Source organism: Siphateles boraxobius, unplaced genomic scaffold, assembly GCF_051911475.1.
Source record: "Siphateles boraxobius isolate OS27281-9 unplaced genomic scaffold, OSU_SipBor_1 66, whole genome shotgun sequence".
NCBI lineage: Eukaryota > Metazoa > Chordata > Actinopteri > Cypriniformes > Leuciscidae > Siphateles > Siphateles boraxobius.
The window spans coordinates 3,696,022-3,722,500 of NW_027509193.1; the positions used below are offsets into that span (position 1 = coordinate 3,696,022).

The 26,479-nt window shown below is 35.2% G+C and overlaps 3 protein-coding genes across 8 annotated transcripts in view; 2 read left to right on the forward strand and 1 right to left on the reverse strand.

Annotated features, from left to right (window-relative positions):
* Window positions 1-3,323, reverse strand: part of tom1l2a (target of myb1 like 2 membrane trafficking protein a) — a 143,895-nt gene extending 140,572 nt beyond the window's left edge. For all 4 annotated transcript variants that reach the window (XR_013196721.1, XM_077211666.1, XM_077211665.1 and 1 more), the window contains exon 1: window positions 3,243-3,323. Coding sequence is in view for 3 of the 4 variants with exons in the window: in XM_077211666.1 (XP_077067781.1) it covers window positions 3,243-3,294 (52 nt within the window). In the remaining variant the exon portion in view is untranslated. The remainder of the gene's footprint in view (window positions 1-3,242) is intronic.
* Window positions 3,324-3,500: 177 nt separating this feature from the next.
* Window positions 3,501-10,694, forward strand: drc3 (dynein regulatory complex subunit 3). Of its 2 annotated transcripts, none has more exons than XM_077213793.1 (13): window positions 3,501-3,843; window positions 3,967-4,194; window positions 5,277-5,393; window positions 5,476-5,642; window positions 5,815-5,961; window positions 7,645-7,764; window positions 7,960-8,070; window positions 9,323-9,499; window positions 9,603-9,734; window positions 9,837-9,907; window positions 9,981-10,104; window positions 10,235-10,366; window positions 10,544-10,694. In XM_077213793.1, the coding sequence occupies exons 2-13, from the start codon at window positions 4,041-4,043 to the stop codon at window positions 10,652-10,654; spliced, it is 1,563 nt and encodes a 520-aa protein (XP_077069908.1). In that variant the 5' UTR covers window positions 3,501-3,843; window positions 3,967-4,040; the 3' UTR covers window positions 10,655-10,694. The 2 variants fall into 2 exon arrangements, with proteins under 2 accessions (XP_077069908.1, XP_077069909.1); XM_077213794.1 differs by having other exon boundaries at window positions 4,005-4,194.
* A 668-nt stretch (window positions 10,695-11,362) lies between these two features.
* gid4 (GID complex subunit 4 homolog) lies at window positions 11,363-24,180 on the forward strand. Of its 2 annotated transcripts, XR_013196722.1 has the most exons (7): window positions 11,363-11,726; window positions 12,494-12,553; window positions 13,935-14,042; window positions 14,152-14,253; window positions 20,113-20,243; window positions 20,783-21,498; window positions 23,048-24,180. XR_013196722.1 is itself a non-coding variant. In XM_077211681.1 (6 exons), the coding sequence occupies exons 1-6, from the start codon at window positions 11,538-11,540 to the stop codon at window positions 20,844-20,846; spliced, it is 654 nt and encodes a 217-aa protein (XP_077067796.1). In that variant the 5' UTR covers window positions 11,363-11,537; the 3' UTR covers window positions 20,847-21,878. The 2 variants fall into 2 exon arrangements, 1 of the variants encoding a protein (XP_077067796.1); XM_077211681.1 differs by lacking the exon at window positions 23,048-24,180 and having other exon boundaries at window positions 20,783-21,878.
* Window positions 24,181-26,479: the final 2,299 nt, after the last annotated feature.

A 26,479-nucleotide genomic window follows, 5' to 3' on the forward strand; every position in this document is an offset into this window, starting at 1 on the left:
CAACACAAACTGGTTTTAAGAGTCATCAATTTGTAACACTTAAACGATTAGGCTAGCAATTGCAATCAAACCTGAATACTAGTTGTCTTGTCAACAAATAAAATGATGTTTATGAGTGACACACACACACACGACAAAACACATTCACTTCCACATATTTGAGAATCGGAATATCAGGTTGTTGATGACATGAACATTTTGAATAATGGAAAAACAAAAATAAATACATCTCTCATACAGCGCAATTGTGAATGCGGTACGTCACATGACAAGCATGACGAGTCGCCATGGAAATAATAAGGTGATACATTCTAAAATAAATAATGGCTGCCTTAAAAAACTGGGGGTCAGCTAGAATATTTTAAACTTACGTGTGAACGGACTAAAACAAAGATTACGATTCTCCCACAATTCTGAATAGACAAGTTAACAAAATAAAATGGCTAATTTGTCTATTTAAAAATATGTAATTTCAATATATTATTAATATAAAATAATTTTAAAAAAATTTAATCGGTTTGAATTAATGTTTCAATGACTCCCTTATAAAGACTTCACTTATTTCATTAATGGATGAATCAAAATCTTTTGAACAAATCTCTTGAATGAATGATTCAATGACTCATAAAGACTATGGCTCCATTTCTCGAAACTCTACACACAAAACACGCACACATCATGTAAAATGTCACATCTTTTGCAAAAGCAAACACTTAGCCTGATTCAAAACTATTTTAGCTCTTCTTAATAGCATTATAGAATTAGAGGTGACTTGACTTTTGCATTCAGTATTATAAAATAAACAGAAATGCAAAAGTGAAAAATGTATTTGTTTCTCAAAACATTGAGTTTTGATTTCAAAGAGATCAAATTAGGTAGATTACATTATAAACAAAAATCCAAGGGGGTAAAAATAAATTACTACTTCTTTATCAAAACAATGGGTTTTGATTTCTAAGTGAACTAATATACATGATCGTTGGGTGTAGGTAATCTGTAAATGACTGAGCCATTTAAATGACAGTGTTTCCCAAATGAAACATGGAGCTGTTGGTTTTGAGTGATGCGTTTAATGTAGAGAACAAGGCCTGCTGCGATAGTCAGTGTTACCTGAGATTTGGGGCCAGATTAGAGGGGTCTAAAAATTGAAAAGGGTAAAATTCAATAATTTGAACATGGAGCTGCTTTGAGATCCCCATGTCTATGGGACTGAACTATATAGGGCCTTAAAAATGAAGATTTCAAAAGAAAAGTTAATGAAAATCGAGAAGAAGAATAATATATCTTGAACACTTTTAGTTACAGCCATGACAACTTTAGAAAAATTATATTTATTGCACTCAGACAGGTATGTTCTACGCAATTGAGCTGATAGAAAAACATGAGATACAATTAGTCTTAACATTACTTCTTCAGATATTCCTCTTTAAAAAAAAAAAAAAAATTTTATTTAAAAATATCAGCTGTGTGCATAGAGACCCACATTTGGTTTTTGACCACTGAAAATAAGATAAATTTACCAATTTACTCATGGAGCCACATAAACATGTCCATATCTCTGGGACTGAACCATGGAGTGCCGGAGTTATGACGTCACTTTGTAGGCCAAAACGCGGAAGTGAGTTAGCATTTTAGCACTTCCAGTTCCCTTGCCCTAAAGTCTATGGGTTTCTTGAATGGTTTTTTTTTTTTTTGCTAAATCGCCTGAAATAAGGTCTGTGGTTAACAAAGCCTCTAAATATTTTCACGTTTTGATCCATGACATAAAACACACCAGTTATAACCTGCTTGTGGTTTTTTAAACTTTATATAGGCTTCAAAATGTATACATTTTGGATTAACTTGTAAAGATTATCTTGATAGACAAAACATGTAAGGGTCACAACTCTTTGTTGAACACACAGATCTTATTTTTGGCATATAATTCAACAAAGATTGCTAAAGTCAACAGATTTTCCTATAATTGTCCTACCAAAAGTCATTTGTACACCCCTGTAATTTGGCTACAAATCTCAGGTGAAAATAGTCATCCCCCCCCCCCCCTCTACAAAATAGTGGATTACAAGGCTACATCTGACTGAGACATTACATATTTTGTCTTTCAAAAAATACCTCTGGTTGAGTTGACACGGAATGACCCAATAATAATAATATTAATTCAGATAAACTCTGAACATTACAAAATAAACCAACAACACAGACTGCTAAAAGTGAAGCAGAAATAAGTTCAGCAGCACAGATGAAACCAACAAGACTCAAAAAACTCCACAGCATAATCTCTCCTTCATAGTACATTACGGACTGTAGAAAAACAGTATGATATTGTTTGTTTACAGTCATTTTTGTGTTTTCCAATACTGTAAACTCACAATAAAACCAAGCTTTTTTTAAATTCTTCTTTTATACAGTACAATTGTAAAACCTTGACTAAAACTGCCAGTAAAGTACTGTAGCATTTTACAAGAAATGTCTGAGAGTGCAGTAGATACATGAAAAGTCTTACTGGGAAAATACTGGGAAAGAAATGCAATTATTAACCTGGAAAAATCCTATACTAAAAAAACGTAACAGTGTTGTGATACAAACTCAAGAGACATTTAGAATCTGTTGAGATATATATATATATATATATATATATATATATATATATATATATACATATATATATGTGTGTGTGTGTCTTGATTTGGTGCCCTGGATACTGACATGTTGTCATTTATTTTTAATTATTTTTAAACAGTAAAGAACTGTTTTGCATATTCGTGAACACGAATGTGACCGATTTTTCAGTTATAATGATGCACTGAGCAAAGTATTACGTGATTGAGAGTAATCGATATGAAATATATAAGCAGAGATATGCGTTATCTCTATATAGACTACATTTGTAACTCCTAAATTGTAAATGTTAGACAGGTGCTGCTCTGATTGAAGCCAGTGAGACTTCAGCAGTTTCACACTCAGTCAGACGAAAACTTAGTCTAACTCACTTATGAATTTTCAATTATAGAAACAAATGCTTAGAGTTTCCTAGTAACATTTATGCGTTTCTACCGAATCAAAAAGGCTGGCTAGCAAATCATCTAATGTAAGTTAGCTAACAGTGATGACAGTTCACGCTACTGTCGGGATGCTACACACATTTCAAGCATTTTAAAACGAACAATGGACGAACATGGTTCATTAACTGTTATTAAAACATATTTCATTGAAGAAAAGGCTACAATAAGCCGCTAACTCACCAATGCACTGGCCCACGGGAGTGCTGTACGGATTCCCTAACAAGAACTCCATCTTGATGACAACAACAATCCTCCGATGCTGAGAGGCTGACGGACAGCGCGCATAAGCACCGCCCAGAGAGCTATCTGATTGGTTTAAACAAGCGGAACTTTTCATATATTGATCGAGGAAGCTGTCAATCATGGGCAAAGTCTCAACACGGCAGAGTTCCTTTACAAACTAACCTTACTCCTAATGTGCATAAAAGGAAGGAAACTACGTTATAAAAACATGAATTTATGGACATACTCCTTTTCGAAATTTAGTTTAGAAATAGCGGAGACGTTTTAGTACACGTGGAATATTACGCTCTTTCTTCTAAATTTCCCACATTTCCTTTAATTTCCCATTTCATGAAGAATCTTACAAACTAACTACCCGAAGAATATCACTAACGTAATATATCTGAGTATTATTATTAAAATGTATTTTAATTTATTTAGAGCGCCTCAAATCTATTGAAAACTCGAGAACTCCGGAAGTTGATGGCGTTAGTCTGCGGTTGCTGAGCAACAGTGTTGGCGTCTGTGTACTTCAGTGATATAAAATATTTCCAGGCAGGTCTGTTGTCAAATTAACGAGCTTTTAGTAATAGCTTTTGAAATAGGTGACTGATACAGTGTTTGGCTGATTTTATGGTGATAGGTCTGCAAAATAAGATAAGCATTGTTTTCTATGCACTAGAGTCTGCGTTATTGCACTGCTAATCACCGTTACTGCAGGTAATAAACGGGCCCAGTCGTGAGAAGCGCTGGAAAATGAGCTGGAAACAGGATGAACCCAAAGTAATGGATGAGGAGATGCTACAACAAGCAATTGTTGAACAGGGACCTCAAGGGCAAGCTGGAAAAATAGCCAAGAAAGAGGGCATCCAGTACGAGGAGGTGCTTCAGCTGCGGCTGGACTTCAAGAGTAAGAACCGTTAAAACATTTTTCTTTTTTTATTAAGGGTGAATCTCATGAAAACTTTCCTGGGTCTTATATGACCCCCAAATCAAGAGAAACATAAGAATATATTTTGAATTATTGAAAAAGTGAAACCATATTTTTTTATTTAGACATTATTTTCATGACAAGTAAAATACATCCCCCCTCTCACACAGATAATGTTTTTTATCAGGGATAATTCACGCAACAATGAAAATTCTGTCATAATTTACCCACCCTCATGTCCTTCAAAACCCGTAAGAGTTTTGTTCGTGTTCGAAACACAAATGAAGATCTTCTTGATGAAATCTGAGCGATTTCTGTCCCGCCATTGACATCCTACGCAACTAGGCCTGTACCACTTTGACACTTTAAAGAGTTAATAAAGAGATTGTAATTTAGTCCAAATTTTCTGAAGAGAAACGATAGCATTATATGATGAACAGATTTAATTTAGGCTTTTATTCACATATAAACATTTATTAACTCGCACATCAGTTGTGGTAAACTGAAGCTCAAGCTTGTTTGCTTGACGTGAGAAAACCAATGAGGTTCATTCTTGAGTTACGCAGCAAGTTTGAGGGTTTATTCTCGTGTTACGCAGCACGTTTGAGCTTCTTCTAGCATCAAGCAGGTTCGGTTGAGCTTCTGTTCACTGATCAATGTTAATATGTGAATAAAAGCCTAAATGAAATCTGCTCATCATATAATGCCATTGAGTCTCTTCAGAAAATTTGGACAAAACCACTCAATTCATATGGATTACTTTTACGATCCCTTTACAAACTTTTTGAAGCATTAAAGTGGTAGTTGCGTAGCTATCAAAGGGGGGACAGAAAGTTATCAGATTTTATCAAAAATGTCTTCATTTGTGTTTCGAACATGAACGGTTTGGAACGACATGAAGGTGAGTAATTAATGACAGGATTTTCATTTGATTTTATTTCATTAATTTTCATTGTCATGATTGGTATAATATCAATAACTGTTCATTGTACAAAAATAATAGCATATATTTATTTATACTTTGGAAAATATAATGATTATAATATTGCCTTGTTTTGTAGACATCCTAAAGATTTACCACCTGTGGCATTTCACCTCTCTAACAAAACTTCAGCTGAATAGTAATTTTATTGAGAGGATTGAAGGGTTAGAAAACCTCACTAATCTGATCTGGCTGGGTGAGTTCAGACTGTCCGACCGATATCAAAAACATATCTGGAGTATCTCCAAATACTAAGCCAGAATTCTTATATTCCTCAGATCTGTCATTCAATAATATTGAAGTGATTGAAGGACTGGACTCTCTTGTGAAACTTCAGGAATTGAGTTTGTTCAACAACCGCATTTCTGTCATTGAAAAACTGGATACGCTGCAGAACCTGCTGATCCTCTCTATTGGAAACAATGGCATTGCTCAACTGGATAATGTAAGCCAACTATATATTAGATGTAACATTTTTAGAAAATGTGGAATCCCAGAAGGATGAAAATGAGTCTGATTCCAAAAATATGCAGCTATCCACTAATTCATTTCCAATATTCGAATTCATGAGTGTCACTCAAACATAAAGCTGAAGGAAATCATATCCAACCCTACAGGTGCTGTACCTCAGAAAGTTTAAGAATTTACGCTCTCTCACCCTTGCGGGGAATCCCATCTGTGATGAAGAGAACTTTAAGATATTTGTGACGGCATATCTTCCAGACTTGGTCTATCTGGACTACAGACTGCTGGATGAACAAACGGTTAGTGAGACATTAATAGGTCATTTCTCATATATCCGCAGCTGCATATAAATTCCGGTTGCTTGGCTTCATTTTTCAGTTGACCACTTTTGAAAAAGAAGTGCACTATCACACTTTTAAAAAGAGTACCTATTATGGAAATATTACACTTTAGAAGAACATACTTAAGTGCAAACTGAATGTAATGTTTTCTGACACTTAATTCAGACTTTGCTCGTGACGTCACAAGTGCTGGCTAGCGGGCAAGAACGTCGTTCTCTAGCAAGGAAACCCAGTAAACTAATCAAGGATCTTGCCCGGACGTCGCCTGTTTTAATATACAAAAGTTGGTGTTTTGAGGTGTAAACGACATGCCAGATAGTTGTTGTACGATTGGATGCACTATTATTCAGCATAATCGGGTTAAGACCGTGCATGTAAACGCACTCATTCCCTTAAAGTGAAAGTAGAAACGGACTGAGCTTTCAGCATCTGTCGCTGCATTAACACCGAGTTTTCTCAGAGACGACGATGGATATAACGGTTTAGCGAATATCACTAAAATGATATAGAACTCGCTCGGGATCGTTTCGTCATTTTAGTGATATTATTAATATTTAGTAATTGTATTGTTTTTAGTGTTATCAGTGTCATTAAACGTTTTGTTAATGTGCTATGGAAACAAAATAGCCTCACTGTATAATTGATTGTAGGCTAGTATTGGAAATTTGCCGTTTTTTATACCAGGTATCCATGGTGGTCACGAGACTGCAAAGTATGAATTGCAATTAAATAAAAATGTTTTATAGTTTAAAATGTAAATCTATGATAAATGAAATTAGCTGAACTTTTCAGATTTATTGCCCAATTTCACAGACAAGGCCTAAAATAATCCCAGACTAAAATCCATGTTTGAGCTGTTTTAACTGAAAGCCACTGATATATCTTAAAATATGTCGGTGCCATTGTTTTGTCTCAAGATGCACACCAGTAATGTTTTATTTTATTTTATATATATATATATATATATATATATATATATATATATATATATATATAAGGAACGTTTATAAAAGCTACTTAAATGCCCTTATGGATTAAAGGCCTAATCCTGGCTTAATCTAAACCCTGTCTGTGAAACCAGGCATATATGCAATTTCATAATCACTTCTATTTAAATTTAAATATGGTTAAGGTTAACTGCCGAATAACCTGACAAGCATTAACACTCCTAAAAATAAAGTTTTTGGTTTTTGCAGCGATACCTTCGCATCGAGAACCTTTAAGTGATAAGTTCTTAAAATAACCATTATTTTTTTCTTAAAGTATAAAGAACATTTTAAAATCTAAAGAACCTTTTTCTAATATAACAAACCTTTTGTGGAATGGAAAGGATCCGTGGATGTTGATGTTTCTTCATGGAACCATCAATGCCAATAAAGAAACTTTATTTTTAAGAATGTAAACTAAAATATATTTTAATGTCATTTCTATTGAATTGAATATTTATTATCTGCATATATATATTTATCTGCATATATATATATATACATATATATATATATATATATATATATATATATATATATATATAGAAGTACACATATAAGTGCACATTCAATACATTCAATACAAGTGAGGGATAGCTAACATTTGTCCTAATGTTCTGTTAATAATTTATATTTTTTGCACCTACATATAAAGCGTGAAACTGCCTTTGCAAAGTATCAGTATGCTGTACAAGAAATTCAACAAAGAGAGCTCCAGGAGCAGGAGGCAATGGAGGCTCAGAAGATCAGCAACAAGGAGCTTCAACTACACAAGGTTATCCACATTACCTTGCCATCCATCTCATTCAAGTACAAGAACACTGATCTTAAATGTTCGAGGTTTAATAAGTCAGATTTACACTACAGTGTTTGAAACGCAGCACTGTATATTAAAATCTTCTTTCTAGACATAAAAACTTCATATATACTCTTGACAGTAGTGAATAAATATTTCTTCCTTTTTTCACAGGACGCATTCGTGGAGTTCTTAAATGGACCTCAACTTTTCGACAGCATGTTTGCTGAGGATCCTGATGCAGAGAAACTGGCTCTCCTCCCCGGAATGGAAGCATTGCTGGAGACATATCCTTGTTATGAATGGCAAAATATACAAATCAAACCACAAATGAAAGCAATACTTTATAATACACTCTTAAAAATAGGGTTGTTTTTTGGCATTCATGGAGCTTTTCTTTAGAATTTTTTTTTTTTTTATCTTTTAAGAACTGTTTCCTGATAGGTTCTTTGAGGAATGACAATGGTTCTTTATGGCATCATTGCAGGAAAAAAAATAAAAAATATTTGGAACCTTTATATTTAAAAAGGACCTATAATGCTTTTTTTACATTTTCAGCGGGGTTGAGTTAGTTAGTAGTGTGTTGAAACTCATGGTTATGGTAAGGGGCGGGACATTTCCCAAACACGATCAAAGCAGTTGACCAATCACAACACACTGATTCAGCCGACCAATCAGAGCACATTGTGTTAGGCACAAGTTAGGAGTTCATTGAGACAGGAACTAAACAGGGGTGTTTTTCCCAAAAGCATTTTTAGCAGTGTTAGGTAAATTACTCTAAAAAAGTAATTAATTACTATATCCTAACTACATCTTCAACAGTGTAATTAGATTACTGTACTTATATTAAGTATAATATTGCTGTCTCTCTAAAAAGTATTGGATTACTTATTACTAATTACTTTATAAATCCCATCAACTTTAACCAGTTGAACAATACAACAAGAAACTTTACTTTTAATTATTTCAAATAAACATTGTAGAATTGCATAAATTATTCTTGAAATGACAAAGTGTGTAAAGAGAGAGGGTTCCATTAAAAAACATACATTTTAACATAAAATAAAGGAGAAAAATCAGTCCTCAGGTGCCGTGTTTGTAATTTATAGCAGAAATCTAGCATTTGTATGGTCTCAAACGGATTCATTAAAAGTAGTTATTACTTCACCATGTGCGTGACATTAAAAACGTGGTTGAACGACAAATTTGCGACAATACAGTTTCGGGAAACTTTTGTGAGGAGTTAGTTGATTTCTTCAACAATGCATCGTACTCTGGTAGTTAAACAGCGAGTTATGTCATTGTTCGGGAAACACATCCCAGTGTGTTGCTGACAGACTGGGAAGAGAGGTGCTGAAACAATGTCATAATATGTAAAAAAAAAAAATGTTGTTGTTTTTAACATTCAAGCATAAAAACCTATTCTAGTAGAGCCCAAAAGTAACATCAAGAAAAGACAAGACTCTTTAAGAGTTCAGATGAGGGAACAACTGTTAAAAAGGACTCAAGATAAACCATTTACCTTGACAATCCATTTACATTTAAGAGCAAAATGGAAACTCTATGCGTGCAGATATTTGATGCGGGTTTGGCTCAGCTTGCTATGAGAACGGCTGAGGTGGAATCCTTTTTTACCTGTTCCCATGAGGCAGTGGCTGACAATCAGCGCAAAGCAGCACAAACAGCAGCTGACTTTGAAAACTCCAGGAGGCAGGTTGGTTTCTTCTCCCTCAGTCAAACAAGGAAAATGAGACAACCTGTTTCTCACCAGTTGAACACATCAAAATGCTCACAAATTCAATTCTGTTCTATTGCAGAAGACTGTGGAAATGCAACAGATCGCAGACACCGAGCTTCTTGAAGCTCACATCACTTCCTGCCATGAACAGGCTGACCAGTTCTCTGAAACCCTCATGAGTCTTGAACTGCAACTGGTGGACCAACTGGAAGTCAGAATAAAAAGACCTATATTATTAATGTAATATTAATTACGGAGCATATCACCTAAACGAATGGAAGTTTCACAAATATGCTTTTTTGTTTTTTAAAAGGACATCTTCAAAGACTTTGAGAGGAACATCTCAGACATGGTTGGAGGGTTCATTGAATATGTGCAAGGGATATATCCTTTATCCAACAAAGCAAAACAAAAATACTTTTATTTTAAGGGTAAGGCTTCTTTAACTCTGACACACATTCGCACTGTGTCGAGACCTGGAGAACCAGCACCATGAACAACAGCTTGAGATTGCCCTGGCAACACTGGAGAAGGTGGTCAAAAGCGAGCTAGAGGAGGAAATACCGGATGATGTGGCTATGGTCAGTGGAAACTGTCTTCATGGTCACTTAATTTGTGTATAATTATGAATAATTAAGAAGTCAAAAGCCATCACTTCACTTATTTTAGTATTGACTAATCCTAGTCCTCATTTCCTATGCTGCCCTGTAGCTCTTAGTAGATAAAGACACAGTGACCAATGCAGTCAGTGCTTCTCATGACACCCACCTGCAGATGATTGATAACAGGGAGGATGAGCTACTGACACGGATCAACAGCTGGATGAGCGGTCTGCTGAAATCGGTACATGATTGATTACACACTTCCTGTGAACTTTAGAATCCTTAACAATATTATTATATTGTATTATATTATTTTATATTATATTATATTGTATCACGTTGTAGCCTACCATGCAGCTGTCCAGGATCAGAACGACCTTTTATTATTAAATAAAATGTAAATCTTTTTCGTTAATAGATACACACTGATGAGGTGAAGAGGAATCGCAAACGCATCTCAGAGATCCAAAACTACATTCGTTTTGTAAAGGATGAGATCGAGGACATGGCATCATCTGAGGACAATTAAAATGTTTCTCTTGTCAGATCCAGAAGAAAAAATAAATAAATATATATATATATATATATATATATATATATATATATATATATATATATATATATATATACACATAAATAGCGATGTATGTATATATAATAAACAATTTTTGCTCATTTTGTTGTTATGTTGATAAGTATGCAGCTGTATTATCTTTGTTTTGTTTTATTAAATTTTGAGATCATCAGTTATACACGATTGTTGTAGGGTTTGTTCTTTTTTCTTTATGCAATGCTTCCATCTACAGACAAGTAAAGGTGCTGCAGCAATTCCATTTGTTGGCAGGGAGAGAGAGAGCTGTACATTACATAAAAGGGCATTTCTCAAATGGGGTGTGGGCAGTTATATATAATTTAGACATATATATATATATATATATATATATATATATATATATATATATATACACACACATTTACAAGTTATCATAGCTAACATAATCCTTTCTGCCAAATGTGTGTTTTATGTATAATTTCAAATGTTAAATTGATTGGCAAATTCATTGTTTAGAAACAGCTGTCACAACATTATCGATTCTCTACATTTCTACAGTACCGCTTTCTTGCAATAGAACTGCAAATCCCATCATGCCTTTTCCATAGTAGCCAATGAACACCCAGCGTCATTGTTCCATGATGTTCGCCATCCAATCAGAGAACAGCATGCTGGATCACATGACTTGCTGTCGAGCGCCTTCATTCTGCTCTGAGGGACTCATCCGCGCGTCCTGCGGGAGAAACTCCGAAACTCACGCACTGCGCTGTCAGTGTCGCGTTTTCTTCTCTTCCCGGGTCTCGGATAAGCGACGCTCAGCTGGTTGTGTTCGGGGACTTCCCCGCAGAAGCGATCAAACATGCCGGTCCGTACCAACTGCTGTCAGGGCTCGTCGTTGGCCTGCATGGCCTCGGCCTCTCTCGTTCCGCCCCCGCCGATCAATACCCATCAGCCCGGCGTCAACACCTCTCTGCTCTACAGCGGCTCCCAGTTTCGCGGCCACCAGAAAAGCAAAGGAAACTCCTATGATGTCGAGGTGGTTCTGCAGGTAAACACTTTGCTCTCTGTGGATATGCTCAGTCAGTAAGAAGTAAGTGAGCTGCCTACCTAGCCATTCAAATGACTGCTGTCTAGGTAACGTTAGGCAGCTCACTAGGTTGTGGAACTATGAAGCCCAAAAATGCTGTTTGTTTTTTTTGTTGGTAGGCTGCCTACTAGGTATGTTTTGAGTCCAAAAATGCTGTCTAGATAGGGTGCTCACTCACTTGGTGTGAAACTTTGAAACCCAAACATACTGTTTGTTTGTAGGTATGATCCTACTATGTAGCTTTTGGCTCCAAAAATGCTATCTAGGTAGGGTGCTCACTAGGTTGTGAGTATATGAAGCACAAAAATAATGCTACCAGTTTGTCAGCTATTTTGGACACAAAAATCTACATAGTAGGCTACCTACTTGCAGTATAGGTAGGCAGCTCGCTATATTGTGAGAGTATGAAGCACGTTTGTTTGTTTGTAGGTAGCCAGCCTACTATGTCCAAAAAGGCTGTCTAGATAGTTTGCTTGTGTGATTACAATAATAATATTGGATGTCAGTGAATCTGGAGATATAATCAGTATGGATCTGTTACCCATTTTTAAGTAGGGCAACCAGAGAGAATCATATCTTCATGTTTGAGTCCAGATTAGTATTTTGAGAGATTTTTGTTGAATGTTATTAACTGACCCACATTAGCAGATCTGTTCTTGTGGTCTGGAGTTGTGCCTAGTTCGTCTTTATAGTGATTTTTTTTTAAACCATTTGCTTCTGACCCACAGCATGTGACCATGGAGGACTCGTACCTGTGTGGATACCTCAAGATCAAAGGTCTGACAGAGGTGAGAGGGGCTTGTGGTCAATGTGACCGCGTTTCTACTTCTGCATTCATACTGTGACCTGCAATATGTTTCTTTAGTAGCTGTTGATCTTGTAACAGTTTATGGCTGCATGACATAAACATAAAGCACTCTTGCCGTTTGTCTGAATATGAGATTCTGCTTTTGTGGACTTGTTGTCTGGTTGCAATACTGGAGCACAATGGTTTTGGACACTGATGTTTAAAGTGCTGCTGTCCTCGCACTGTTAGTCTTTGATTTTATCAAAATACAGAAGCTTAGGCTAAGTCCACTTTAAGAAGCCTAATGCACTTAATTGGGCAACTAATTTATTGATCTGCATCTCAGTTGCTGTATGTCAAAGGAAATATGAAGCAGATATGACACTAGTATTTGTGTAATTTTCCTGAAACTTCTTAAAAGCGTGATTAAAAAAAATATATATATATACATTTTTTTTTTTCCAATCAATCTTCAAACAAGTAGATTCAAAATGTTAATGCAATAACAAGAATGATAATTTTTACTTATATGCACCAATATAACAGTACAGAGTAATAGACATTATACTGTTCAATAGTTTGGGGTCAGTAAGTTTTTTTTTAATGTTTTTGAAAGAAGTCTCTTTTGTTCACTAAGGCTGCATTTATTTGATTAAAAATACTGTAAAATAGTAATATTGTTAATTTTGATTACAATTTAAAAGAAATGTTTTCTGTTTTAATATATTGTAAAATGTAATTTGATCAAAGCTGAATTTTCAGCATCATTACTCCAGTCTTCAGTGTCACATGATCCTTCAGAAATCATTCTAATATGATGATTTGATGCTCAAGAAACATTTCTGATTATTATCAATGTTGAAAACAGTTGTGAAACTTTTTTTCAAGATTCTTTGATGAATAGACAGTTCAAAAGAACAGCATTTATTATCAATAGAAATATTTTGTAACACTATAAATGCCTTTACTGTCACTTTTGAATAATTTAATGCAGCCTTGCTGAATAAAACTATTTTTTTTTTATCTTCCTGAAGGGTAATGTATATTTTTATTAAAATATTCTAATATATGAAAAACACTACATGCTTCAATAAACATTTTTGGGTTTGTATGCAAGTGAATAATTGAATCAGAGTTTAAATCAATTATTTTAAATGGACACTTTCAACTGATTCATAGAAATGAATTGGACTTGCCAACTTTAATGACATAAGTTTAAATAACATCACGTGCCAAGGAAGTATCACAGTCTAATCAATGACACACTCTTTAGAAAATGTATTGGCCAAATAAAAAGTGCATTGACATCATTGTGATATTCACGATATTATATTTCCAGAAATATTTGTGTGACACTCAACCTGCTCTATTGCTCTCTGTAGGAGTATCCCACTCTCACTACATTCTTTGCCGGGGAGATCATAAGCAAGAAACGGCCTTTTTTAACCAGGAAATGGGATGCGGATGAGGATGTCGACCGAAAACACTGGGTAATAAATATAGAGTCATTGTGTTTATAATGCATAATAATTATGAATCATTATGCATCATGACTCAAGTAGAAGCTGATCTGCTAAACATGTTTTTCTTTTTTCTCAGGGGAAGTTTCAAGCATTTTATCAGTACGCAAAAAGCTTTAATTCAGATGATTTTGACTATGAAGAACTAAAGAACAGTGATTACGTCTTCATGCGGTGGAAGGTACGGTGTACATTATGACTGAAACCATATACACTACCGTTCAAAATTTCAGGGTCAGTAAAACTTTGTTTTGGTTTTTGGTAAAGAAATTAAAACTTTTATTCAGCAATACTTTTACTTTGTTACAAAAAAAAATCTGTTACATATAAATGCTGTTCTTTTGAACTTTCTATTCATCAAAGAATCCTGAAAAGTATCACAGTTTCCACAAAAATGTAAAGCAGGACAACTGTGTTTAACATTGATAATAATAATAAGAAATGTTTCATCTAATCATCATATTATAATGATTTCTGAAGGATCATGTGACACTGTAGACTGGAGTAATAATGCTGAAAATTCACCTTTGATCACAGGAATAAATTACATTTGAACATATATTAAACTAGAATAAAGTTTTAAATTGTAATAATATTTCACAATATTACTCTTTGTACTGTATTTTTGATCAAATAAATGCAGCCTTGGTGAGATTAAGAGACTCTTTTCAAAAACATAAATAAAATTGTACTGACCCCAAAAACATTTGAATGGTAGTGTATGTATACAAATCCATAAAAGCTGCTTTGTATAAATATTAGGGATGGGCATTTTTGTCAGTTTCTCATTTCGATCATTGACGAGGGGGTGGGGCGTGTCCGTCATGAAAATGAAAATTAATGTTGACAAATAAAATGTCAACATGACATGGACAAATGAATAGAAAAAAAACTGCTAGATTATGATGCATCTGTGTTATCGAAAAAGAAACATCTAAAAGAACAGCTGCTTGATAAAAAGACGTGAATGCGCACATGACCTTGACTGTGCTAGTCTGATGTGAAGCTAACTCCTGAACGCGCTGAAAACCTAAAGCACATCTTGCACTTAACTGCATTTGATGATCAAAGTGATTCCAGGCTAGAGGTCGACCGATTCATCGGTTTTGCCGATTCATCGGTTTTGCCGATATATCGGTACCGATAGTTGATTGGTGGAACTATCGTTATCAGCAAAAATCCACACCGATAGTTGTTCAGGGTTGCGTCCGTTGCTGGACCGGCTGAGAAAAGTGTGCTGTCATTACACAGTATCCGAGCGCTGAGAAGAGTATACTGTCATTATACAGAGCGAGATCGGCCTCTAGAGGGTACATAACAAACTATCACTGACCGAGTTGTTTATTTTCACACGTGAGGCTGCGCGCAGCACGGAGATCACACATTATACAGAGAGCGTTGACACTTCAGATGCGTATTTAAAGGTGCTCTAAGCGATGTCACGCATTTTTTAGACCAAAACATTTTTTGTCACATACAACAAACATCTCCTCACTATCCGCTAGCTGTCTGTCCCCTGAACACACTTTTAAAAAAACGCGGTCTCTTCACACACCCCAGGCTCCACAAACAGCAACAAAAACAAACTGGGCTAACCTGCACCACGAAACATAACAAACTGTTCCAGCCAATAACCGACAAGAAGGATTTGGGCGGTTAGTGCGTGGGTGAGGAGGAGGGAGGGTGTAGCTAGCCTCCGTTTTGTTTGACAATACTTTAAACGTCAACAAGAAGTGATGTCACCCGACATCGCTTAGAGCACCTTTAAAACACAGATAACGAAACGGCATGAATACAGAACACTAAAGTACATATTGCCATGTCATTATAAAGTAATTAATTTGTTGAATAGATGCTGCATTAGCTGATAAAGAACAGAAGTATGTTTGCCGTCGAGTCTGAGAGGACTAACATTTATAGTGGCTATCAGTGATGCGCGGGTCAATATATAAACAACCCGCACCCGACCGACGTTTTCAACTAACCGCCCGCAACTCGGACAGCAAAAAAAAGAAGAAAATATTGTACCCGACCCGCTTCCTGACCCGCATTTTTTTTTTAAGTAGTCAGTGTTGTGCGAGTTACTTCCAAACTGTAATACATTATACATTACTTGTTAGCCTACTGTTATTTAAAAGTAATTCATTACCATACAATATTACTGTCTCAGAATTGCAATGTGTTACATTATCCTGTATTACTTTTGAGTTACTTTCACCAAACATATACAGTATTAGAACTTAACATTCTAAGGCTGTAACGATATGCGATATCAAACACTCACGAACCTGCAGAATCGCCAACTCTTCCAACTCCAAGAGTTGTCCTTCCCGTCCAGATCCAATGCTACAACATCTTTAAATTACTGCTAGTATTATTTGAATTTTAAAGTTAACATTATAAAATATGTAGACCTACACCACAAAACTAGTTGAGGATACATATTTAAAATTGGGGAATTCCAGCGTATGGACGTGACATTTGCTACCCCTTACAGGAGTCAAGACATTTGAAAAATATCAGTCTACACATGCGTTTTATATTTAATATGAGGATAATACACGTGCATTCATGCGTAACAAAACAAATATTTAGGAGGCAAAATATTTTTTTCTAATTCTGTGAATTACACTGCGCAAATCAAAAGTAATATACCCACCGGATGAAGAAGGGTTGGCTCTCCACAGAACATAAAATATTCATTTTATTTTATTTTTCGTGTTCGCATTTGAGGAAAAAACAATGTAAGGACGTGACAGTTCTCCGTTACGGACGTGACCGCTCTGAAGTGGTACTAAAAGACTGTTTTAAAACTTTCACAGAGACCTCAAACAGAAGGCACAAAGCCTTTCTTTAAAGTGAATTTTGATTTGTACTAATTGTATCTTAATTTTAATCAATGTTTCATCAACCAATTGCCTGGATTTAATAAATAAGTAGTAAATATAGCAGACGATAGACACGGAGGCGCCTGCTCGAGCGTGTCTCATAAATTAACCGAAACTCCGCGTATAAGGTACTTCAAAGACCTGAACAATAAATTTCAATCTATATTGAAATGTCTAATTGTAAACAGAACAATTCAAAACGAAGGAAAACGGACTGCTCTCTGCTTAGCCTATATCTGTATGTGCATTTCTCGCTGGCGCATTCACTACTGCGAAGATCGCGAGGCAGCAACGCCAACTTCATCTTTATTAATAAACAATTAAAATGTCTCCTTGATATATTTGACATATTCATAATCTTTTAATTGCTTTTGCCGGTTCTTTGTGACATCTTTTAGGTGCTTTATCGGCAGCGCCGCCGCCACCCTCATCATGTTACAAGAACGGGTCAGCACCGCATCAAAAACATGACTGCCTGATGAAAACATGAAAAATACCACCTAAACATAGTCTAACTGTTAAGAAAGAAAACACAGAACAAATAGAGTAGCCTAATGCGCATACGTCCATTTCGCGAATGTACAGTCGTCTTCATGCCATCTTCACCCATTAGCTGCTTTTCCACTGGCCAGCGCGAGCACAGAGGCCGAAATCATGCCTCACGGCACTCCTGAATAAATCGCTATACAAATATATCGGACGCTGCCATTTAGTCTTTATTTACAAACTTAGACACCACACGTGGCTATTGACTGACCACGAACAAGCGTACTGAGCTCGTGCGTCATCTTCGTGCCAGTTATTCAGCCAATAAAGTGTAGGCCTATGTATTTCATAGAAAATTCTGTCTATATAGTACTAGGCTATATAAATTGCAAAGGTTTAATTGGAATCTTTATTTCAAACGACCCGACTGACCGCGACCCGAGTTTCATTAAACATATTTTTTGATGCCTCGTAACCGTGGGTGACCGCAGGCACCCGCTCATTTTGGATCAACCCGTGCATCACTGGTGGCTATACCTCAAGCGGTTAAAACTATGAGACAAAAACACTCGCAAACCTGACCCAAATGTTTTATGTCGCAATTGTTACTATCTATTTGCATTAGTTTATATCCAGCTGGTCACTTTTATGCATTCATTAGCCGACAAAGTTTAATTAAAGCTAGTGACGTGATTGCTTTCTCAACATTGATATGTTCATGTAGGCAACAGAAACATAAGCAAATGAGAAACGCATTCGCATTCTTTTTTTATCACTACAAAACAAATTGTTATTTTGATTGGATAATCATCAAGTGTTCTAAAAAAAGAAGCAAATAAAATGAGACTATGTAATATAGGTCTACATTTATGTAATTTTAATGCTCTGGCCTTTGCAGATATTTAAATATGGCCATCTTTAAGCATGACTCATATGAAATTGTAACACTGTACAATAAGATTACAATTTTAGGATTAAAGTTTAATAAATGTTGTAGAAGTATTTTTCATCGATAGTTTTTTCATTTCAATATTTACTAATACATTTTAAATTGAGTTTTAATTTTATCTGTTATTACCTGTTAATGTACTATGAACTAACATGAATGATCAAGGTACAATTGTATTGCTCAAATAAAATAATTACATGCAGTAAAAACATATATTGCATAATGCATATAGTTCATAAAAGCTCGCTAATACATCCTTGTTAACAAATAGGACTTGCAAAGTGATACCTATGAAATTGACATAGGCTATGTTTCTAGGTTATAGCTAAAGAAACACACTTGACCTGTAATATTTTAATGTTTAAATTATTTTCTGTAGAGTTTGTTCTGTAGAACTTCTCATTTTAATATATTCATATTTATATATTTATTTCTTTTAGTATATTTCAGTTCAGCACTGTTTTACTTGGAGTGTTATGTTTGTTTTTAATCACAGTATCCATTTAAAAATATCGGTTGAATAATCGATTATCGGCACGTACGGTCAAACCTATCGGTAAAATCCATCAAATCGGTCAACCTCTATTCCAGGCATCACTGTGAGTGCGTTTTCAAATCCTGTTTCACTTTATTAGGCCGGTCTGGAAGGCGAACTGTCTAACGTGTACGTTCACACCACCGCCGACTTGAGCTTCCAAAGCTACCGGAAGTCATTCATTTTCAATGGAAGCTGGCTTCTCTCAGCTGCAAGGAGCGTCAAATCCATCGGCGTCGCGTTTTGGGCGTTTTGAGCGTCAATCAGAAAATTGAAAGTAGCTCAACTATATGGTAATGAGCTATGAAGCGGTTCAGCAACCAATCGGAATATAGGCGTCCTTCGCGCTGGCTGATTCCAGAGAAACATACCATGTAAACTTTCGTTCCTACCAAAACATTAGTTCAGAGAAAATGGAGGAGAAGCTAATCATCACCGTTGCTGGGTTTCCTATCATTCATGATATGACGTTGTTTGCATATAGGTCATGAACCCAAAATCTCAGAGTCCGACGTCTTCTCCGCAAATACAATACAGCAGCACCAAACACAACAACTTCGCCATTATCCATAATGATCCAGTGATACACGTTTGAGAATGAGCGCAACTGTTATTTGAAATATTTACGAATGCTCGTTTCAAGCGGGAATGCAATTCATTTAGCCACGGTAACACCGATTTGACCAATTGCACTAATGCAAATAATAATGCAAATAATAATAATAGCTAATTATTATTTTTTCCCCCCGATCAAATGTGACCAAAACAGTTATAAAAATGCTGTCATTATAAAATGTTTCTTCAATGTATTGCTTGTTTTTTCTGTTTATTACATTTAATGTTGTGACACTTCTCTTCTCCCTGCTACGTCAGAGCGGCCAAAGCGTCAACAAGCTTCCCGGTACTTTTTGACAAGCGTCCTTGGCAGGGCGGTCAGAGCTTCTTTGTCACTCAAGTCGGCCGCGGTGCGAACGCACAGTAACGCTAACAAATCAGAACTCAGGAACCGCTGCAATAACCAAACAGAAAAAAAGATAAATATATTTTTTTTCAGGCTGATCATCGTGTTCATGATCGATCGTCGCTGTCACGTTCGAGTACTCGTGCCCATCCCTAATAAATATACAAATCTGGTGAAATAATCCTAAAATCCTACTGTAAAATTTTGTTTGTTTGGTTCAGGAGCAGTTCCTAGTTCCAGATCACACAATCAAAGACATCAGCGGTGCTTCCTTCGCTGGCTTCTACTACATCTGTTTCCAGAAGTCGACAGCCACCATAGAGGGTTACTACTACCACAGAAGCTCTGAATGGTATATAAATATACAGCATAAAGATGAGAGAGAGAGAGAGTGTGAGTGAGAGTGTGTGTGTGTGTGTGTGTATATATATATATATATTTCAGGGCTGCATGATTAATCACAAATAACAAATTAAAACCGATTTGGTTTAATTATGAAATTGCAAAGGTTGCGATTATTTATTTTGTGCAGCTTGTCAGTGACGTACGGCTCTGTACGGCCAGTAGTAAACGCTGCTCCATCTGAAAGGACTGAGAATTTGAGTCGCTTATAACGTACATTTGAAAAAGCAATGTCAAACACCTTTCCAAACATGAGAAGCATTTATGAACCTCTTGTCCAACAAAAAACAACATTTAAAAAATCAAAGCATTTCATATGTATCATCACACACATATATATATATATACACACTGTGTGTTAAATCAATGTATATAAAGATTAAACGTAAATATTCGGAATATATCGCCTATAATAAATATAAGGCCTATAATCGCCTATATATATATTCACAAGAACCCAATTTTTATTTGTCATTTTCTTATGATCAGGTATCAGTCTCTGAACCTCACACACGTCCCTGAACACAGCGCACCCATCTATGAGTTCCGGTGACACTGAAGTCCTCGCGTCACGGCAAGAGGGTGAATCTTCAGCGGACAGGGGAAATGGACATGAGTGAATGAGAGGAACTGTCTAATGAATACGCCAAGGACTCGGCTGTCCTCTCCCCTCAATGAAAGAATAAAACGGAGGTACAGATGATGGAGAACTCTTTCAGGAGACCGTACGCAGGCCGATCAAGCGAGAGGGATTCGGGGATTCGCAACAGTGTTAGCGTTTTTGTTTTTCTTTTATGTTTTTGAGTTTTTAATGCTTCTGTCCTCCGATCATCTTAGAAAACCATTTTTATCCGTAAGGTTTGGGGATTAAGATCACAGTTTTTCAGGATGGAAGAGCCAATTGTGATATTTTTATTTTTTTCTGGTTTGTTTTTGCCTTATTTCATAAAACAGCATGGTCAATCTAGAAATTTTGAAATTTGTTTTAATTTATTTTTAATCATTCTGTATGAAATGACTGTGATCAGGACAGTGTATACAGACGACGGGGACGTCTTTTACAGACGTGTCAAAGATTCTGTGCGATATGATGGGTACAGAGAGTTGCTATTGTCTGTGGCTTGCTTGGCCCTCAGACGTTTTTTATTAACGTAAGGTGTATCATCAAAAGTCACATATATAGCAGCTGGGTCTTTCGCTTCTACGTGTGATATATTTTTTATTATGAATTGAAATGGAGTTGGGTGTTTTGGAAAGAGGCATATATTATCCCATGGTGGTAAAGCTATTTGTAGAGCTGCTTTGGATGAAACATTTATGTCTGATTTTGAAGAACAAAAATCTCTTGGTAGTTTTACGCTCCTTGTTTTGCTATGCAACCTGAAAAATCTCAGCTTGTAAGAATCTCAAGTATATATGGAGGCTTGTTTTTGCCACAGAATAGAAAAATGAAATGGGTAATTGTTTAGGTAATTAATTTTTAATCACACAATTCCGACTTATTTCTCGCAGTTCTGAGTATATGTCTTGAAATTTTTATTTAACACCTTGTAGTTCTGACTTTGTTTTCTCAGAATTGCAAAATAGTCATTGTTCTGAAATTTTTTTTTATTTCTGATAATAGCTCGCAATTCTGACTTGTTCCTTGCAAGTTTACATCTCATGATTGACCTTTTTTCACTTTTTTGTGTTTATATCTCACAATTCTGACTTGTTAACTTTGAATTCTGTGGGAAAAAGTCAGAATTGCAAGATGTAAACACAGAATTCTGGTATTTTGCTAAAAAAAAGTCAGAATTGCACGATTTAAACTTAGAATTCTGGTTTTATAAAACTCAATTAGACTTTGTTTTATTTTATTTTTTACTACGAAATGTAAATTCAGAATTCAAAAAATAAATCAATTGCGAGATGTGAACTCACATTTCCAATTTTAAAAAAGGTAAAAATTCCAAGGTAGAAAACTCGTATTCCGATTTTAAAAAAGTACAAGTTGCAATAGTAAACTCAGAGATGTAGGATGTAAACTCAGAATTGTCATATATAATTATTATTATAGTATTATAATATAATATTATATTATTTATATATATATTATATTATTATTATATCATATTATTTCTCGCAGTTCTGAGTATATGTCTTGAAATTTTTATTTAACACCTTGTAGTTCTGACTTTGTTTTCTCAGAATTGCAAAATAGTTATTGTTCTGAAAAAATTTTTTATTCTGATTATATCTCACAATTCTCACTTGTTAACTGAATTCTGTGGAAAAAAAGTCAGAATAGCAAGATGTAAACAGAGAATTCTGGTATTTTGCTGAAAAAAAGAAGTCAGAATTGCACAATTTAAACTTAGAATTCCAGTTTGTTTTATAAGTCAGAAATGCAAGTTTTAAACTCAGATTTCTGGTTTTAAAAAAGTCAGAATTGAGAGATGTAAACTCTCAATTAGACTTTTTAAATTTTAAATTTTTTAACTCAGAAATGTAAATCCAGAATTCCAGTTTTTAAAAAAATCTAAATTGCGAGATGTAAACTCACAATTCCAATTTAAAAAAAAAAAAACTAGAAAACCCCTAAAAAACTTAGAATTTCGATTTAAAAAAACAAAAACTCTGAATTGCAAGATGTAAACTCATGATTCCGAATTTAAAAAAATACAAGTTGCAATAGTAAACTCAGAATCCTGGTTTAAAAAAAAAAGTCGGATGTAAACTTGAATGTAAACTGGAATTGAAAAATCAAGTCAGAATTGTGTGATTTTAAAAAGCCGCAATATCCTTTTTACATTTTTTATTTAATGGCAGAAACAGCTTTCCATGCAAGTATCTTATCACTTTGTTCACTTTAATATTCACAGCTCAGCGAGTGTTGATTGATATTCGCACCGGTGTCAGGTGGCGTGTCAGAACGCAGGGCGTTGTTTTCATGATATCATGATGGATGGATAAGCAAGTGTTTATATATGAGGGCTCAGGAAGATTTTTAAAAGTAAACAGTCCAGATGATGGACAACACTGTTCTTTTAAACTACCCATCAGCCTCGAGTCGTTTTTGATGGCCGTTGTCTACATCCTTTACAGTCTAGCAACGCACAAAATATAACGGCTGAGGCTTTAAGGAACCTCTCGTGAGGTGTTGGAAGCCTGGGAGAAACATTTATGATATATCCATTTAAGCTTTAGTCCAACCCTTTGCCTTAAAAGTCAGAGATTTGTCTATGAAACCACTTTTATAAGCATTAGTTTAAGCTCTGTACAGACAGAAAGACATATACGAATGCAAGTGTTCAGGTTATGAAAGTGTTTGAGGCGTTTGAAATGAAAGATTGCTGTACCTCATCCGCCAAAACCTCCTTTTTAATTGTAGACTAGTGAGAATTTAACAACAGGTTCAAACATTTCAACCTAGCTATGTTGAGACGTCTAAATGACATTCTGTACATACAAAGCAAGACTATACAGAAGGATTGGTTTCCTTCCTTATTTTGGCTCATCACATGCCCAAATCCAACTATAAATGCACATTATTTCCCATGCAAAATACCTAAAACACACCCAATAATTGGCATGTTCTGCAAACAAGTGTAAATTTGACGACTACTTTTTTTTTTGGTCCTTTCTGATTTATTTTGTAAACATGGTTTCAGAAAGATGTTTATGAATTTGTGGGATGTTTTGATTGTTGCACCTAATAATCTGCAGCCTGAAGGTCAAGATTTATTTAAATAAATGCTAAGAAACCGAAAGGCCGCTGCACATGCTGTTACAGTACAGATGTACATAATAGTGCTGTGGTGTACACGAAAGATTTAATTCTCTACAGTTATGAGTGATCTTTTTATTGCCACAAAAGGATAAGAAAATAAAGACTATTGAACACAGATGTGAGTTGGTCTTTATGGGAGCACTGGATACAAAAATCAATCTCTTAAAAATGAAGGTCCTGAAAGTGTTTTTATTTGGTTGTTTTTGCGGTGATGCTATAGAAGAACCCTTGTTTGTTCCCAAAGAACCTTCCAGTGAACAGAACTCGTTGTGAATAACATTTCTTACACTATAAAGAACCTTTAGTGGAGCCATGGATGCTGAAGATTCTTCATCAATGACAATAAAGAACCTTTTCTATCCATACAATCTGAAAGGTTTGATACAAACTGCACAACATGAAATGAAGAATGATTTTGTAACGTTCTAATACACAAAGATACGAGGGCTACATTTTGGAAATGTAAGCAGCTCTTTCAACCACTAGATGACGTAGTATCATCTCTTTAGTGCATGAGCTGTGATACTGCACTATACTGTATATTCTCTTGAACCAACTACACTTCATGCAGCAGTACACTTTTAAAGAGCTGTGCGCCACATTATTAATTATGCCTAGTTGATTTCATCAAATGGTGCCCAGTTATGACAAAATTATTTTTTGTTTATAAATATATTACCTTGAGTTCAGTCAAATGAGTCAAACAATATCCAGAATTTCCCACATCATTGTTCCAGTCTTCAGTGTTACATGATCTTTCAGAAATCATGATTTGATGCTCAAGAAACATTTATTAATATTATCAAGTTGTGCTGCTTAACATTTTTGTGGAAAGAGTAGAAAGATAAAAAAAACAATTTACTTTAAATAAAAATCTTTTGTAACACTATACTGTCAGTTTTAATCAATTGAATGCATCTTTGCAGAAAACTCTTAAAAAAAGAAATCTTGTTGTTTTTTGGGGTGGGGGGGAGGGGGGGTTCAGACTATAAATGTAGCAGGAATCAAGGAAGAGGAATTAATATGAGTGTGGTTTTTCCGCATTGTTAAGTTGGGGACGTAACTTTGGAGTTTTGTCCCAATAGTTTATTACCTATTATTTGCACTAGCATTTTTATCACTAAATTATGTCATGTGGCTAAAGACAATCCTACAGTAGAATGACAAAAACATATTTCCCAACGCATTGCATGTTTCGCAATGTTCTTGACGTCAAAAAGCAAAATGAAACTGACAAGTATTTGTATTATTCTTTGGAGACAAGAGCGATTCATATGATTCACAACAGGAAGAGGCCAGTAAATATATATCTTCCTTAAAGGAAGACATGAAGTTACAATAGGTTACATAGTAATGTTAAACGCTTGCACTTTTGTGCATCATGCTTGAGTGATGTGATGTGATTGTAATGAAAACCTGTTGTCCATTGTAGAAGAGATCTGCAGCTGGTTAATGGACTTCAGATGTCTGAATGCAACACTCCACAAAAGTGGCTCGCCTCGAAAGTGGAGAAAACATGAAGCTTGGACTGAAAATTCACACAGAATTTGTTAAGAGAATCTCAAACACTCACTGTAAAAATTTTTTGTAATTTTAACGGTAAAAGATGCATTGGCGAAAAACTGTTAATTGGTTAACAGAAAGTTTCCTTACTATATACTGTAAATAACTGTGATATATGTAATGGTACATTTAATGTAATTTTACTGTTAAATACCGTTAAATTTACAGTTTTTGGAAGTGTAATTGAACAAATCAGAGTATAATTTACAGTGCAAAAACGTAAATTGACATTCCCACAATTCCCTGCGTGACACTTCACATTTGATGTATTTTTTTTTTATAACTATATTTCATCATAATTTTCTTCGTTTTTCCCTTATCAGTTGTGTACATTAGGGTATTCTACATCTAATGTTGTTAAATTATTGTTTATTGCATTTTTTACATTTCAACATGTTACCATGATGGTGTTTAAGATTGATGATGTTTAAGGTATTTCAGAAAATGAAATATGGTTTATTGCTGTAAATTTTAAGCTAAGTCTGTACAACCTAAAATGTTGCCGTATTTTTTACGGTAAATTTGTAGTAACCACAGCTGCCAGGTTTTTCCTGTAAATTTAACAAAATGTTATTAATTTTTTTATAGTGCTCAACTGGTCTGATCCTGCTCTGGTTGATGTCCATATCTCTGGGACACTCTTAACAGCGGTGTTAGTATAACCACATTCACCTGCTTCACACCGCCTTTAAAATGCAATGTTAAAGGAAAGGAAAAGGAAAATGAAAAATGTCAGCAATGCTTGCCTAAAAGTCACCAGGGTTTTCTGGGTGGTTGCCAGGACATTGCGGGGAAGTTGAGAAATACAGTCCTATAATCACTGAAGTTGGCAGACTAATGAGAATTTGCAT

Coding starts and splice junctions, on each gene's coding strand:
- gid4 (XM_077211681.1), top strand. CDS start 11,538: ATGCCGGTCCGTACCAACTGCTGTCAGGGCTCGTCGTTGGCCTGCATG. Junction 14,043..14,151: donor ATGTCGACCGAAAACACTGG/GTAATAAATATA, acceptor CTTTTTTCTCAG/GGGAAGTTTCAAGCATTTTA. Junction 20,244..20,782: donor TACCACAGAAGCTCTGAATG/GTATATAAATAT, acceptor TCTTATGATCAG/GTATCAGTCTCTGAACCTCA.
- drc3 (XM_077213793.1), top strand. CDS start 4,041: ATGAGCTGGAAACAGGATGAACCCAAAGTAATGGATGAGGAGATGCTA. Junction 5,394..5,475: donor CACTAATCTGATCTGGCTGG/GTGAGTTCAGAC, acceptor TATATTCCTCAG/ATCTGTCATTCAATAATATT. Junction 5,643..5,814: donor GCATTGCTCAACTGGATAAT/GTAAGCCAACTA, acceptor CCAACCCTACAG/GTGCTGTACCTCAGAAAGTT.